Here is a 15,683-nt window from a genome sequence, read left to right as displayed (position 1 = left end):
TGAACCATGTGAAATTACCTATATTCAACTGTTTTTGATAGATAAAAGTAATTTAGTGCTGTCCAACTTTATTTGTTATAAACTTGATGGGTGTGATCTTGGGAATAGTTGGGGAAACAAAGAAGTGAATGAATAAGAAGAGATTTGTTCTGTTAATAAATTTTTACCCCACTTCCTCAAAATTGTTGTGTCATAAAACCAAACACTTTTTTAAGAACTCAAACCATTTTATATGAAAAGAATTAAATTAGCATTGATGAAAATGATAAGGATGCTCACACTGACAGCAGCAGTTGATCCATGACCCAACTACACAGGAAGGTGTCAAGGAAGTCTAACGACTAACCAAGTGAAGAAAACAATGGTTTCCTGCCCACTGTGCTGGCCACTTACGTGGCGGATGAAGAAGTCACTCTGAGAAACAAGATCAGGTAGTTATCCACCACGTAAAGTACTAGATTTTCAGTCCTCTCCTCTGAAATCCACACCCCTTCCAATCACTCTTGTCCAGGCAGGTTTACTACACAGCAGTTGCAAAATCCTGGATTATGCATCTACAGGAATGTAAAGAACAAAAGCACCTCACCCCACTACCTAGGCATTTTCAAGTGCCTCTCCCCTATGTCTCTCTTTTTATTTCTTCCTTTCTGCTTTGGAATTTTCATTAGAGTGGAACATTTGACACACTCAGAGAGCAAACACTGTTATCTGAATTTCCTAATTTGAAAACCACAAGGCCTCTTCACCAGCTGCAGAAAAGAGGGAAAAATTGTTATCAACAATTTTATTTGGCTTCCACTTTTCTTTTTTTTTTTATTGAGTTTATTGGTACATTTTAGGTATACAGTGCAGTTACATTCATTATTGGGATCTTGTACCTTTACATGACAGGTCTTGGTTCTCATTTTTCCCCTTGTCCCTGCCCTCCCTTCGCCCCCTCCTCCCCTCTCCATTTAAAAACACTTTATTTCCATTTTTTCATTTTCTCATATTTTTTTCTTTTCCCTTATTACCTTTCCCTACCCTTCCCATTTTCCCTACACCTTTAGCCCGTTTCTTTCTATTTCACATGGTCAATTATCTCATTAGGATCTTATGTACTATTATAGCTTTTCACACCAGAGAAACTATTCGGTATTTACACATGTGTGACTTATTTATTTCACTTAGGCGTATAGCCTCAATATGTATCCATTTTCCTTCCACTTTTCATTTCCAGTTTTCATGGAGATTTCCTACAGCCCTCTGCTCTACCAGCTGAGCTATCGAACAGAGCTCGTTCATTTCCAGTTTTCAAACATGGAATTCCATTATTACCTGTTGGTGTACATGCACTCTAGAGGCAATGTGAGTAGCCCATGAAGCAGGCTCCCAACACACCACTGCCTCCAAGAACCATCTCTGCCAAGAACCATTTCCTCCATGTTCACCCCTAGTCCCTGTCCCCACTGCCAAATAAAGGCAAAATAATATATAATTCAAAACTGTCATCTGTATTATACTGGAATTATTGTTTCAAAAATTGTGGTTAAAAAAAGCTGTAGGTCAATTTCAGAAAAAATAATAAATGCAGAACATAATAAACTATTTTCCACATTGCAGTTCCAGTTGTATTTAGGCAAATATATGTGTTAGAGGGAACTTCTTAACTCAACTTTAATAATTCTGAATGAGAAACAGTCCAACCAGTTTAAGCTGGATTTTCACTCTTTGTAACCCGTGTAGCATTCCAAACATTTCTAAGCATTAGGATTACATCATTTTCTCTTTTTTCCCTTTTAATACAAAAGCCATTAATTATATTCCCTTTTCATGACCTTTAAATTCCCAATATCAAATTACCCAGCTGTTATTTCAATCTTTTTCAGTTGCTTAGAGATGGAGATGGTGGCAGACCAGAACAATTTTCTTAAACATAAAATTGCAAGTTGACATAAGAGGGAATTAAATGCAGCCAAAGCACAATGAGCCCAACAGTTGGCAGCCAGGCTGTGTGTCTTTTCACAGCTGCAGTAGACAGTTGGTTCATAGAACCTTGTTGCCATCTCCCTGCCAACATCACTGCCATGTTTACATGCAATCTCCACAATTCCTTTTGCTTTAGCAGGATCAGTCTCCTGCAATAGTTTCTTCCAGAATTAAGTTTCATAGCTAATAATAATGATTATTTTTCTAGACCAAGCCCTTCCTGAATAAAATAATAATGATAGTAATAATACATCATAGTGAATTTTGTGAGCAGAATTTATACTCTTACTTTTCCCTACTCAAACTTTTGATCAAGCTACTTACCCCTGGCTACCAGGAATTTTGGCTGCTTATTCCCTCAGCTAAGACACTTCCTGGCAATTGCTCTCAGCTGCCACATGCAAGGTCATACCCTTCCTGGGAGCTCTCTGCATCCCATGACTGCTTTGTGGAGAGGGTATAAAGTACGGGACTGTAGGGCAGCCACTTTAGAATTGCTGATATAAGGGACTGGGGTCTCTATTGCAGCTGCCCTGATTCAATTTTTCCCTCAACTTGATTCCACTTCCCTCACTTCCCACAGATATGTTTTCCAAGGGTTCAGCACAATAAACCTCCAGCATACAGAACTGAGACCCTCAGAATTGACTTCTTGATCTATGACAAAAAAAAAAAAAAAGTAAATTCTCAAACCTCTCATCTCTTTTAAGGAAAAATCCAGTTGACTTCTATATACTGAAGGAATCCCACAAGGACTATTTTTCTTGGTTTACTCATAATTATGGCAGCATAAGTGGTATCCCAGAATTCTTGACACACTGCAATATCTATGTTTCCTAAGCAGAATACAGTAACACAAAGTCCAGAGACACACTGTGGGCCAAACTCCAGTCAGGAAACAATGTCAATAGAATTCCTGTAAAATGGAAGGAACTGAGACAGGTAATAAAGACATATACCTTGAATAGAGGTACAGATTTCAATTAACACTAATTGATTATACAATGAACACATTAGTTCTAGCCCTAGTGGGTGGATTTGTTCTATCCAAATTAGGGGAAAATATTAAAAGAGTGGACAGCAAGTCCCTGACCTTAGGAACGTTCAAGTTTGCAACTTTCACGGATACGAACTGATCTCTCATTAGGGACATTTGTAAATGCAAACAAATCATGGATGTAGCTCTCATGTTACAATTTAAAGGCAACTGAAAAGTAAAAGTAGTTTACAGTATTTTGTTTAGTTTTCTATGCTTTACATTTTATATTTGTGTCAAAGGTGTATAAGACTCATTTTGTCAGACTAAAGAACAAATCCTATTAACGAACATTCTCCTGGAACTCATTTTATTCAAAGGTCAGACACTTATTGTATAGCAAAAATTGAATAAAGGTAGAATAAACTCAATAAAAAAGGATGAACTGGAATGTAGAACTAAGTCTGAGCTAATAGCCCTGGATTTGAATTCCCAAATGACAAAAATGACAAAGTAAGTAAGGAAGGTTCAGAATGTCAGAAAGTAGCACCAAGGTCTTTTGAGTTCTGGTGCACAGTGTCTTATTAAATATACCTGTGCATATGTGGATTAAATAACTTCTGTTTTCTTTAGTTGTATAACTACAAAACACTAGGATGATGTAGATGTCTAGATATGATGATATATGCCTCAACTATAGAGCTTTGTGCTAAATTTAGCAGTTTTATAATTATGGAGATAATCTGTATTATTTAATTTTTTTAATGTTTTAAAGAATCTGAAATATAATATTGCTTTGATATTTTAACTTGAAATGTTTAATGATTTAGCCATGATTTTACTAAAAAAAGTAAGAATTTGATTAATTTTGTAATGTAAAAGGCTCTGGTTTATCATAGTTATAAATCTTCTACATTTCCAAAATCTCTCTAAATTCATAGAAAGACTTGTCTTAGCTGCTTCTAAGTCTAGCCTATTATGCTTTCTAGTTGTGGTCATTACATGATTAAATGCTTTAAAAATTTGACTAAATTTGGCATGACATTTAGTTTTTAAATTTACAAACTGAACATCAGTCAAAAAACAAATGGCTGTGATTTATCTTATTTTCATAGTAAACTTACTAGACTTATAAATAGAAGAGATGGTAGATAAAATTAATATTTAAGAAAAATCAAGCTTTGAAATTTCCAATTTTTATAATGACACTACAAATTCTATGTTCTTTCTACTTCAATCGTTAGGAATCCCGTAAGCCTCACCTCCTACTCTCTGTTCAAACTATGCCCTAAAATTTCCAAGTTGGCAGATTTTCTCTTAGCTGCTTTAAAGGATTCCCTGACTATGTTTTCCCAGAAATGAAGCTGAGAAATCCAGTAGGAAAGGAATGTGCCTTCTTTGTTCAGCTGATGTGAGTCTCAACAATATCAGTCATATAATTTATATTAAATAAAAGGAGAAAATCACATAAAATTTGCCGAGAATAAAAACTGTAAATTCAAAATTGTAACGAAAGAGCTTAGTCTTGGCGTGTGGTTTAGCTGATGCTCTATTTTTGGGTAGGGGAGGAATTCTCTCTAAAAAAAAAAGCTTCTCAAAATTTTATGTGCACCAAACCACCTAGGGATCTTGTTAAAAAGCAGGCTATGATTTCAGGAGGTGATGTGAGGGACAAAATTCCTGCATTTCTACTAGTTTGCAGGTGTTGCCTATGCTTCCAGTTCAAAGACAACACTTTGGGTAGAAAAGTTCTGGCAGTACCCCAGTTGATGTTTTGTGGCTTTAAAAAAATTACGATTCTGTTAAGTATGGGAGAAAGGGAGTGATTATGTAAGTGCTAACCCTGGACCTACTAGACATTTTATATATTAATTATATTCCAACAAATTGATGTTTTGCCACTTAAAGATTTGTTTGGTGAAAGAGAAAAAGAAATTAAGCAAATCAATAATTTCCAACATCAGGTTATTTTATTAGGAAATAAAAAGACATTATATTTGAAATGTGATAGTGTTTCATATATGCATGTCAATAAACATGTTAACTAGGATAATTAGATAATAGAAGGCATAATCCTTAACTTGGTAAATAAATATAATACAACCTGTATTTCATAAACTTAGACACATCTTTGAGCAGCATCTGTTTGGTTGGCAAGCCAAGGTGATAATATGCTTACCTATTTTTCTTAACTAGACAAGATAAAATTGAAAAAAAAGCTTGTTTCTCCATCAACACTAGATGGTGCTAAAATACAAGCAAACAATAAATGTGTAATCACTTCCCTTGCCAGGATTCAATCAATGAATTAATCACTAAATATTGCCCACTTTCATCCAAATTATTCTGGGTTTTATATAATAGATTACTGAACACATTTTGAAAGTTTTTTTGTTTGTTTTTTACTATGGAACATCAGTAATCTACTGTTTAATATGTCATATGACCTAATCATTTTTTTTTTAATGAGGAACATCTGTGTGGATGTGTTTTAATTCTTCTTAAATTACTTAGAGAAATATGAGTGGTCACAGAGTTTGTTATTCACTGACACATAAAGGAGTTTGTGAAAATCTATCCTGGAGATTAACAGCAGCCGTCTATGGATTTCACAAGCCTACTTCAAAGCAAGTTGATAAACTTTACCAGATAATGCCTAGAAATTATTTCCTGGCACAAGATCTCATGGCAGAATAGCAAAACACTTCCTCAAAGCTGTATTAGTTCTCACAATAAACCCCATGAGCCAGGGAGGAGTGACAAAACAGAAAAGATAGAAAATTTTCTAGTGAAAGGCCTAATTAATACCTCCACTGGCAGCATCACCATAGAGTGTAGGCCTATCTTTTTTATATATTCCATCAAACAGAGAATAATTTGGACTAAACCTATTATTCATATCTTACTTATATCTCATTAAGAATCACTTGAACGCTGGAGATATAGCTCAGTGGTAAAGCATTTAGCTAGATGCATAAATCTCTAGGTTCAATCCTCAGTTGGAAAAGGAATCAATTGAAATAAATACTCTAAAATCAGTATTATGTTAATGAAGGTGATGTAGAGTTGTTTTCCCAAAGGGAGTGAGCCCAATTAGAACCCAAGATATTTGGGGGCTGGCAAATTTTTACAGATCACTATGTTAATGATAGAATTTAGATCAAGAAAAAACAATACAAGAGTATAGAGTGCATGGAAGAGAGGTGAGAGGACAACAAAATATTTTAAAAGTCCTGCTTTGCAGTGATTCCTTAAATCATGTTAACACAGAAGTGTGACCCAGCAAAGACCTTCATACACTAGATCTAAACAAAAAAGACATCATCCTGTAATGCCCTGAAACTATAATGCCACTAAGCATTGATCTAAACCAAGGAACTCACAGTCTAATGTTTCTGGGCTTCAGTGTTTTTCCTTTATATAGTCCAGTGTTTTTTGGGTTTTTTTTTTTTTTTTTTTTGCTTTCTGGATAACTTCTTTTTTTCCCAAGATTCATGTTGGCTAGTAAGTCTCTTATTATCCCTTTCAATATACAGATTTCTTCATTCTATTTCTCTTTCTTGGAAATTTTTTTGAATAAATAAGATTGTTTTCTCTGCTCAGTTTCATATAGTCTGGCTTTTGGTGATCGCAACCCTGTTGTGTCATGTTACACAGTCCCTCTCTTTTCTGTGTTTCCTGGAAACTGACAGATCTAGAAGCTAAATCATATTCTGGTTTCTTTTTTCAATGAAATAATTTACATATAATATTGTAGGGCTTTGTCAAGAATTTTATATAGTTATCCTTATTTTTGATATTTTTAAAAATTAGCCAATGATAAATCACTGCCAGAAGTCCTTATATGGATGTCTCTACAGTCTCAATACATTCTCCAGAAGATTTCTCAACAGTACCCCACCATACACATAATTCTACTTCTGGCAATCACTGGTCTGTTTTCTGCTCCTATATTTCAGGTTATTATTTTAGCAAGTCATTTAAATGGATTACATGGTACTCCATTTTTCTATGTCTCATTTACTTCATGTGGTATAATGCTTTTGAGATTTATTTGTGTTGCTGCACACATAGTAATCCTTCTGTTGCTAAGTAATTTCTTTATGGATTTTTTTATTATATTACAACTATTCACATATATTAATTGTACAAATAGGATTCACTGTAATAGTTCCACAGATACCTACATGGTATATTGATCATGTCCATCCATCCTTTTGTAACCTCATCCCCTATCCTCCATAGCTTTCCATGGGACCCTTCCCATTCTCTAATCTCTAATAATCCCTCTTGTATATGCAGGTTGTCCTTTTATTCTCTCTCTCTCTCTCTCTCTCTCTCTCTCTCTCTCTCTCTCTCTATCTCCCCCCCACACATATAAAAGAGAACATGCAATACTTATCTGTTTTATCTATGTATCATTGATGGGCACCTAGTTTGATTTCATACCCTAGCTACTGTGAATACTGCTGTAATAAACACGAGTATGCATGTGTCTCTTTTGTATACTGACTTTATTTCCTCTACACATATACCACAGACTAGGACGGTATGATAGCTCTATTTGTAGATATTTAAGGAAACTTTCTACTATTTTCCATAATGGCTGCACTAATTTACGTTCCCATCAACAATGTATACGGGTTTTTTGTCCACATCTTTGACAGCAATTTTTTGTAATAGCCATTCTAACTGGAGAGAGATGGTATCTTTTTGTAGTTTTGAGTTGCATTTCCTTAATGGCTAATAATAGTGAGCATTTTTTCATATATTCAATGGCCATCTATATTTCTTCTTTGACGAAGTATCTATTTAGATCATTTTCCTATTTTTTATTGGATTGCTTGTGTTTGTTTCTGAGGCTTTTCTTCAGTTCTTTGTTCTAGACATTAACCCTTTGTCAGATAAGTAGCTGTCAAATATCATTCCCCATTCTGTAGGATATGTCTTCACTCTATATATTTTCTTTCCTGTGCAGATGTTTTTCTTTGAATACCACTTGTTAATTTTTGCTTTAGCTTCCTGTGCTATATAATTGCCTATATCAATATCACTGCCTCTATCAATATACTGAAATATTTTCCCTATTCCCTACATTTTTCACCTAGTAGATTTAGAATTTCAAGTCTTACATTAAGATCTTTGATCCACCTTGATTTTATTTTTGTAAAAGGTGAGAGACAGGGATCAAGTTTCAACCTTCTGCATGTAAATATCCAGTTTCCCCAGCACTATTTAGTAAAGAGGCCATTCTTTCCTCAATGTATGCTTTTGGCACCTTTGTTAGGAATCAGTTGGGTATAAGTATGTGGGTTTATTTCTGGGTTATCTATTCTGTTCTGTTGGTCTGTGTGTCTATTTTAGGCCAATACCATAGAATTCTTATTACTATGATTCTGTAGCACATGTGGAAATCACATATTCTGTTGCCTCCAGCTTTTCTCCTTTTCCTCAAGATGGCTTTTTGGGGCCTTTAATGCTTCCATATGAACTTTGAGATTTTTTTTCTGGCTCTTTGAAGATGTCATTAATATTTCGATGCGGACTGCATTGCTTTGTACAACACTTTGAGTAGTAAAAACATTTTAGAAATATTAATTCTTCTGGTCCATGAGCAGGAGAAGTCTTTCCACTTTTTAGGGTCTTCTTCAATTTCTTTATTCAGTATTTATGATTTTTATTGTAAAGGTCTTTCACTTTCTTAAGTAAATTTATTATCAGGTTTACTGTTGTTGTTTCTATGGCTAATGTGAACAGCACTGCTTTCATGATTTTTTTTCTCAGCAAATTCATTATTGGTATATAGAAAAGCTACTGAGTTTTGTATGTTGATGTCATATCCTGCTACTTTGTTTATTAGTTTTAAGTCTTTTTGCGTAGTCTTTAGTTTTTTTATATATATAGAATGATGTCATCTGCAAAAAGTAATAATTTGACTTCCTCCTTCCTTAGTTTGTATGCCTTTATTCTCTTGTCTAATTTCTCTGAATAAAGTCTCTGGTACTATATTGAATAAGAGTAGTAAGAGATTTGATAATGGATTTTGGTAACAAGGGCACGTTGGCCCCACAGAATGAATTTGGAAGACTTCCTTCCTTTCAGTTCTGTACAATAGTTTAAGTACTGGTTTTAGTTCTTCTTCACAAGTTTGGTAAAATTCATTAGTAAAGGACCTATCCTGAGTTGTTCTTTGTTGGAAGACTTTTTATCACTAATTCAGCCCCATTAGTTAAGTTCTTTATATCTTGTTGGTTCAATTTTGGTAGGTTATGTAGGTACAGAAATTTGTCCATTTCTTCTAGATTTTGAAATTGTTAGTGTATACTTTTTTCAAAATAATTCCTAGGATAATCCTTTAAATTTCTTCAGTATCAGTTGCTTAATAAGTGGTTTCTCCTGAAGATGTGTTTTGGGGTATCAGTTTGTTACACGATGTTGAGTTTATTTCCAGATGGGTTCAACAGTGTAATCTCCCTGTAACTTACTTGGCTGTAATAGTGAGTTAGGGCATGCACATACCATACTGAAGTCAGAAGGGCCCCTGTCTGTGGTCGTGCAAGAATGGGAACAGTCAAGTAGTTCAGGCAAGTGCAGTACAGATAGCAGAGTGTGTGAAGTACACCCTATGTAGTTACTCCTACAATGGGAGTGGTGGCCCCTCTTAGATGATGGGTGTTTCTTTAGGTGCTATTGATACTGGCTCTCTGATACTTGAATAGGTGTCTTGCTGTCTTAGTTACTTTTTTATTGCTAGGACAAAATACCCAACACTCACAAGTTAAGGGATGAAATACTTATTTCAGCTCACAGTTTGTAGAGGTTTCAGTCTATAATTGACTGGCTCCAAGGCAGCGTAGCATGGCAGAAGTGCATGGCAGAGGAGAAACAGTTCATGGCAGGGCAGGAAGAAAGCTGTGAGCCTGCCTTCCATCTTTCTCTTTATTCCATTCAAGCTACAGGTCTATTAGTTGATGCCACACAATGGGGAATGGGTGTTATTGAAGAGGAACTGATGGTGCTATTCACAAGACCTGGGGGTTTAGAGAGCCTGCCCCCTGAGACCTGGTGTGGGGCCTGTTGTGTGTGATCTCCTTGTGCATACCACACAGTCAGTGTGGCCCTTCTCTACACCCAGAACTATGCTAAACCAATTTAAGTTAACACATACCCTTAATCCATATTCATATACCCTAGATTCAGCTAGCTCTGAAAGATCCCACCTATGAGCACATAAGGCTTTGGGGGAACATCTAGATATAAGCCATAATACTGGCACTGGCTGCTATAGTAGTGGTGAGAGGCCTAATGCACCTGTCTTCTAATTAGACAGTGGTGAGGGTACAGGTGCTTCATAAGGAGAGGTAGGGGAGGAATCACAACACCCCCTCAATGGTACTCACACAAAGTCATGGTAGCAGTGTATGACAAATTGCAAGGGCTACTGATGCAGGGGACGGCACAGGTGAAGTGGCAACAAAGTTATGACACTCCTCTTTGCTGCTACTATGGTTATGCCTGCCCAGAAATAAGACCTCAGAATCCCCCAGCTGTGCAGCATGAGGTGGGATAAGGACCGGTGCCCCCCCACATCCCCAATTTTTGAGTAGATTACTGCAGGAGATGAAAAAATTTCTTGCAGCTGATATGCTCACAGGACAGAACAAGAGCAGAATGTAGCCATTGTCAAGTAAGGTTTCTTTTCAGATCTTCTTAAACTGTGCACCTTGGGCAGGGGGTGCTGAAAACTGCCCCCATCATGCCTCTGTGTGCAGGAAAGCTATAATATCTCAACATTCTGTGTTCATCTTTTTAGCAAAAGGTGCTCATGTATAGCCCTGAGAGCAGGGTGGTGGGAACCTAGTAAGCAACCATATTTAGCCCTGGTATGCACAAGGAAATCACACACAACAGGCCCCACACCAGGTCTCAGGGGGCAGGCTCTCTAAACCCCCAGGTCTTGTGAATAGCACCATCAGTTCCTCTTCAATAACACCCATTCTCCACTGCGTAGCACTCTCACTGACCAAAGTAAGGCTTCTGAAGTCTCCACCCACTGAGCCAACACATGGGACTGCCTGTGGGATCCCAGAAATAGGAATACACAGGATTTCTAACCACTAGAGCAAATTCAGACAACAGGTCCTTTCTCAAGATGATTCCTAGCACCCTAGCAGTTCCCTCAGAGATAAAGTGAATTTCTTCGCCAAAGCCAGATGACTGTAGATTTCCAGCCCCTTATTTAGGCTGTAAGCCTAAAAGGGCTGAGAAACTTCCCAATAGCTAGAATTGTCTGCATCTTCACTGACAAGAATTTTCTGGGTTTACCCCGTCTAACTTCATCCTCATGGAGAGGAGACTCCCCCACCTTAAGCTATGAAATCGGGGTGAAAGGATATTTTATTTCTCTTGCTATGCTGCTGCCCTGAGTCTCTAAGTTTAAACAAGATTTACATTTTTCTAATATTGAATTCCAGGTTCTTCAGCAGTAACTGACCTAAATATGCAGCTATACGCCTCTTACTCTGTTTGTTTTTCTGGTTTTTTGTTTTTGATGAAGAGCAGTTCTACCCTTGTTCAGCCATCTTATTTGCCTGAAATTTTTATTTTTCACCAGCTGATAGATAGTTGGGTTGTTCCCAGTTTGAGAAAATTGTAAGTCTTTCCTCCCATCAATATTCTATTTTCTTATGATATTATCTCATGTTTATTTTTCATGGTATTGCTTCCTTCTAGCATAGTCATTTCCTGAAATTATTTTTCCCTTTATGTCTATTTCCTGAGTGGTATTTTACCACTTTTAAAAATCTTCCTTCCCTTTAATTATCACATTGGAATTTTTCTAATCTCAGATTCATCTATTTCATTGCTTTTATAATTTTTAATTATATCAGTTTTGGGATGAACTGGAAACATTAGATATTACTTTTATGTGTTTGTGGGCATATTTTTGGAATATTTTAACTATCTCTAAAGATTTTGCTCTTTTCTTTTTAAAAATGATAATTTTGTATGATAATCAACCTTAGCTATTGCTCACTTTTTCACTATTATTGTGGCTAATACTTTTAAGGACATTTGCAATTACAAATAATATAGGAAACTTATTAAGAACAGAAAGTATAGTATTAACAACACATGTAATTATACACCTTCTGCAATCTGTAGAAAATAGGTAACATTATTATTGGCTACAAATTTTATAAAGTCAGTACATATTTAACCTTACTTTACTGAAGACCAAAATTTAAAAGTTTCTTCGAGTTTACAGTAAGGTAATATTACAATTCTAAGTTTCTAATGATCATACTCTATATAAAGATGTAAATAATTGAAATAAAAATTAGTATTTTGGCCTGAAATACTTACCTTTTCCAAGTAGATTTTTCTCTACTTTGGATTCCATCTTTTTGAAGTGAAAGAAAATTAGAAATATTTCTGACCACTAATACTGCCTTAGACCAGTAAAAGAATCGCCAACATGAACAAGTTAACTTTTATATACTTTTATATATTTTCCAAGGCTTTTCACTCATGCTAACTTGCTATCAAGTAGGTAGGTGGAAAAAGATGTGATTTTTGGTTATCAAGGAATATCTGTAGCAAAACTGATGGGCTCCTCAATGGCAAAGTAAATCCTTGTGTGTTGCTGAAATGATGAACAGGTCAGTTTGCAAAGTTAAGGTAAGGGGAATCTCAAGCAAGTGAGCAGAAAGGTTTACATTCTCTGTTTTGACATGTCACGAGTCCAAATTATATAATTAATTTATAGACTCCAAACAAATGAAAATGCCAGCCAGAACAACTCAGAAATTTCATGTTCGTGACACAGAAGAAAAGCATGTGTTCTGAAGACCAGACCCTGTCTGTGCAGCTTCACTAGGTGCCTGAACGCTTATCAGGATGTCAGCCCCAGCAGCACACAGAGAATTTCTAGTGTGTTAATCACACAAGTATCTTTCTGTTTGGTTTCACTCTGTCATCTAGCACAGTGTTGAAGTCCTGAAATTGATCCTTGATTAACAAGAAGCTCTATAGGAGTTTTATTTTGTTTTGTTAGTGTGTGTGTGTGTGCGTGTGAGAGAGAGAGAGAGAGAGAGAGAGAGAGAGAGAGTCTGTCTGTCTGTCCGTCTGTCTGCCTGTCTGTGTTCTGCTTGTTCTAGCACATGATGGGGAAAGGAATGTTTTCACCATATTTGTTATATAGAAAACTCTTAGTTACCAAAGCCAAGTTTCTGATCCTAAGCTGCCTCCACCTCACACAGAACCATTTGAAGATCAAATAGTGAAGCAAATAAAATAGGGAGTCAGAATCCTCACAACTGTCTGATACTGCTAAAAATGTCTGTTTCCAGAGAAGCTTCACACCTGTCTACTTCCATAATTGATCAAAACCTACCCCGTCTAAATTATATCAGGTCAACAAGGTAACTAATACTTTTCATCTTATATCAGTCAAAGAACTCTAAGCAGAAGTTGTATTTGTCATTTATTAAATGGAAACTAAATTAATTATTTCTGAATAAATTTAATTTATCCACATATAACTTCCACAAACAAGGACTCAATTATCTGATCATAACCAGTCCTGTCTGCCACTCAAACACATGTGATAACTTAAGGTACCTATTTTGAGACACATATTTTGACCTATGCACTGGACAAGCCATTATTGAATCACAGCATAAACCTGATTGATTTAAACTTCACAACCAGAAAAATTACTTATTTTAATTTGAGATCATAATTGATTATTTTCAAAGTCTTGATCTCTGCTACATATTTTATTACTTGATAATAAAATACAAATACCTCTTTTTTGATACTGGAGACTGAACCCAGCGCCTTCACTCTGAGCTGCGTCCCAGCTTTCCTCTCTCTCCCTCTCTCTCTCTCCCTCTCTCCCTCTCTCCCTCTCCCTCTCTCACAGGACCTTGCTATGTCAGTAAGTTTGCCAGGCTGGTATTGGATTTGTGATCCTCCTTCCTCGCATTCCACAGTGCTGAGACTACAGGTGTGCACCACCATGCTTAGCTTAAATAAAAACATATTGTATGTTTATTTTTTAAAACACTTTGATGATTTGTTTAAAAAGTATTATAGCTTTTTACTCTGTATTTTGGTTTTTGTAGAAACAATGATTTTGATTTTGTGATTTTTTTTATGTTAAAATTGAACTGTGTTTTTGGTACAATAAAGACAAAGCTTCTCCTTTATTCTACATTTTGAAGGATTTGCCAAATTAACTATAATGGCACTGATTTACAAAGCACTATTCAGCATTAAAATTAAAGCATGATGAATATTGCTTTCCATATAAAACACCATGAAAATACTTAGACAGATTTCCATGAATCTTATTGGCATTAGCACTATTACTATACTTGCTTTATAATCAAATATATTCAAGCTTTTATCAAATCTTAATCACTTCTAAATTTTTAAAATACCCATATATCTGCCCTTATCCACCTATGATGTCATTCCACATTAAAATGTCAAAAACAAAATGCCTTCAATTCTTTAAAAAAAAAAGTTAGCTATAGATCAAAATCCCAGTAGCTATCCCTCATTGCCAGCAGCGTGGCTGTTCCAGGGTGAATTACCATCTCTCACCAACTCTTCTGATCTAGATAGATGGACAGTCAGTAAATTTAGTCACATGTTTAGGATTTATACTTCACATACTCCTAAAGTAGGTTTGGGTGAGGCTATGTTATATAATTTAAAAATAGGACAGACTTGACAAAAATAGGTCAGAGTAGCTATAAAGGACAAAAATGGGATTAGGACTCTAGGATTTACCGTATTTTTCCCCCTGGCATCAGCAACACAAAGGAAAATGTTTGTGAGTCAGTTTTGCTTTTAAAATTGTAGAAAGCATATACATTTATTTTCAAATTAATTTTCAAGGAGAATTTTAGGGATTTTGAGCAAGCCATGCTTGATAACAATTTGGCAAATAATAATGAAACTAGTATTCCAATAGCTCATTCTCACATCCACATCACCGTATTATCTAATTGCTGCATCTTTCAGAAAAAAATACTGTCCTAGTCATTTTTCCTATTGCTGGAACATAATACCCAACCCCTATAACTTAAAGGAAGAGAGGTTCAGCTTGGCTCACAGTTTGTAGAAGTTTTGGTCCATGTTTAGCCAGCTTCAAGGCAGGATGACATATTAGAAAAGCGTAGCAGAGGAACAGCTATCCATGTCACGGCAGTGGGAAGGAAGCAGAACATCATGGCAGAAATCAGCAAGGGAGATACAACCTTTCAGTTCATGCCCACGGTGACCAGACTCTTCTAACTATATCCTACCTCCTAACAATAAGTCAGCTACAATGCTCTTATAATCCAATCACCTTTCAAAGGCCCTACCTATGATTGCATGAGTCTCTAAGGGAACATCTAGATATAAACTATAACATTCTACCCCCATATCCCCAAAAAGACTCATGCACATCTCTTTATGCAAGTTTCATTTAATCCATCTCTGTGAGTTGCCAAAGTCCTAACAGTTCTAACATAGCTGGAAAGTCCAAATCCAAAGTTTCCTCTGAGACTTAAGGCAAACTCTTAGCTGTGAACCTCTGTAAATATCAAAAAGAAGTTAAACACTGTGAGCTACAATGGTACAGGGTAAACATTTCTATTCCAAAAGCAGGAATAGGGGGATAGAAACCAGTGGGACCAAAGCAAGACCAAATCTCAACAGGGAAAATATTGAATCTTATAGC

At 35.9% G+C, this 15,683-nt stretch overlaps 1 protein-coding gene across 8 annotated transcripts in view; it reads right to left on the bottom strand.

Moving 5' to 3' along the window:
* Akap6 (A-kinase anchoring protein 6) overlaps positions 1–15,683 on the bottom strand; it is a 577,020-nt gene that overhangs the window by 329,260 nt on the left and 232,077 nt on the right. For 6 of the 8 annotated variants that reach the window (XM_033765130.1, XM_033765126.1, XM_033765127.1 and 3 more), the window contains one exon: positions 15,072–15,149. The exons of the other annotated variants lie outside the window; for them this stretch is intronic. In XM_033765130.1, the coding sequence (XP_033621021.1) occupies positions 15,072–15,149 (78 nt within the window). The remainder of the gene's footprint in view (positions 1–15,071; positions 15,150–15,683) is intronic. 8 annotated transcript variants of the gene reach the window in all.

The sequence above is a fragment of the Fukomys damarensis genome, unplaced genomic scaffold (assembly GCF_012274545.1).
Source record: "Fukomys damarensis isolate Sample0158 unplaced genomic scaffold, DMR_v1.0_HiC HiC_scaffold_17, whole genome shotgun sequence".
NCBI classification, from domain to species: Eukaryota; Metazoa; Chordata; class Mammalia; order Rodentia; family Bathyergidae; genus Fukomys; species Fukomys damarensis.
Note: the sequence above shows the minus strand (reverse complement) of the source record. Positions and strands in the feature narration are given on the sequence as shown.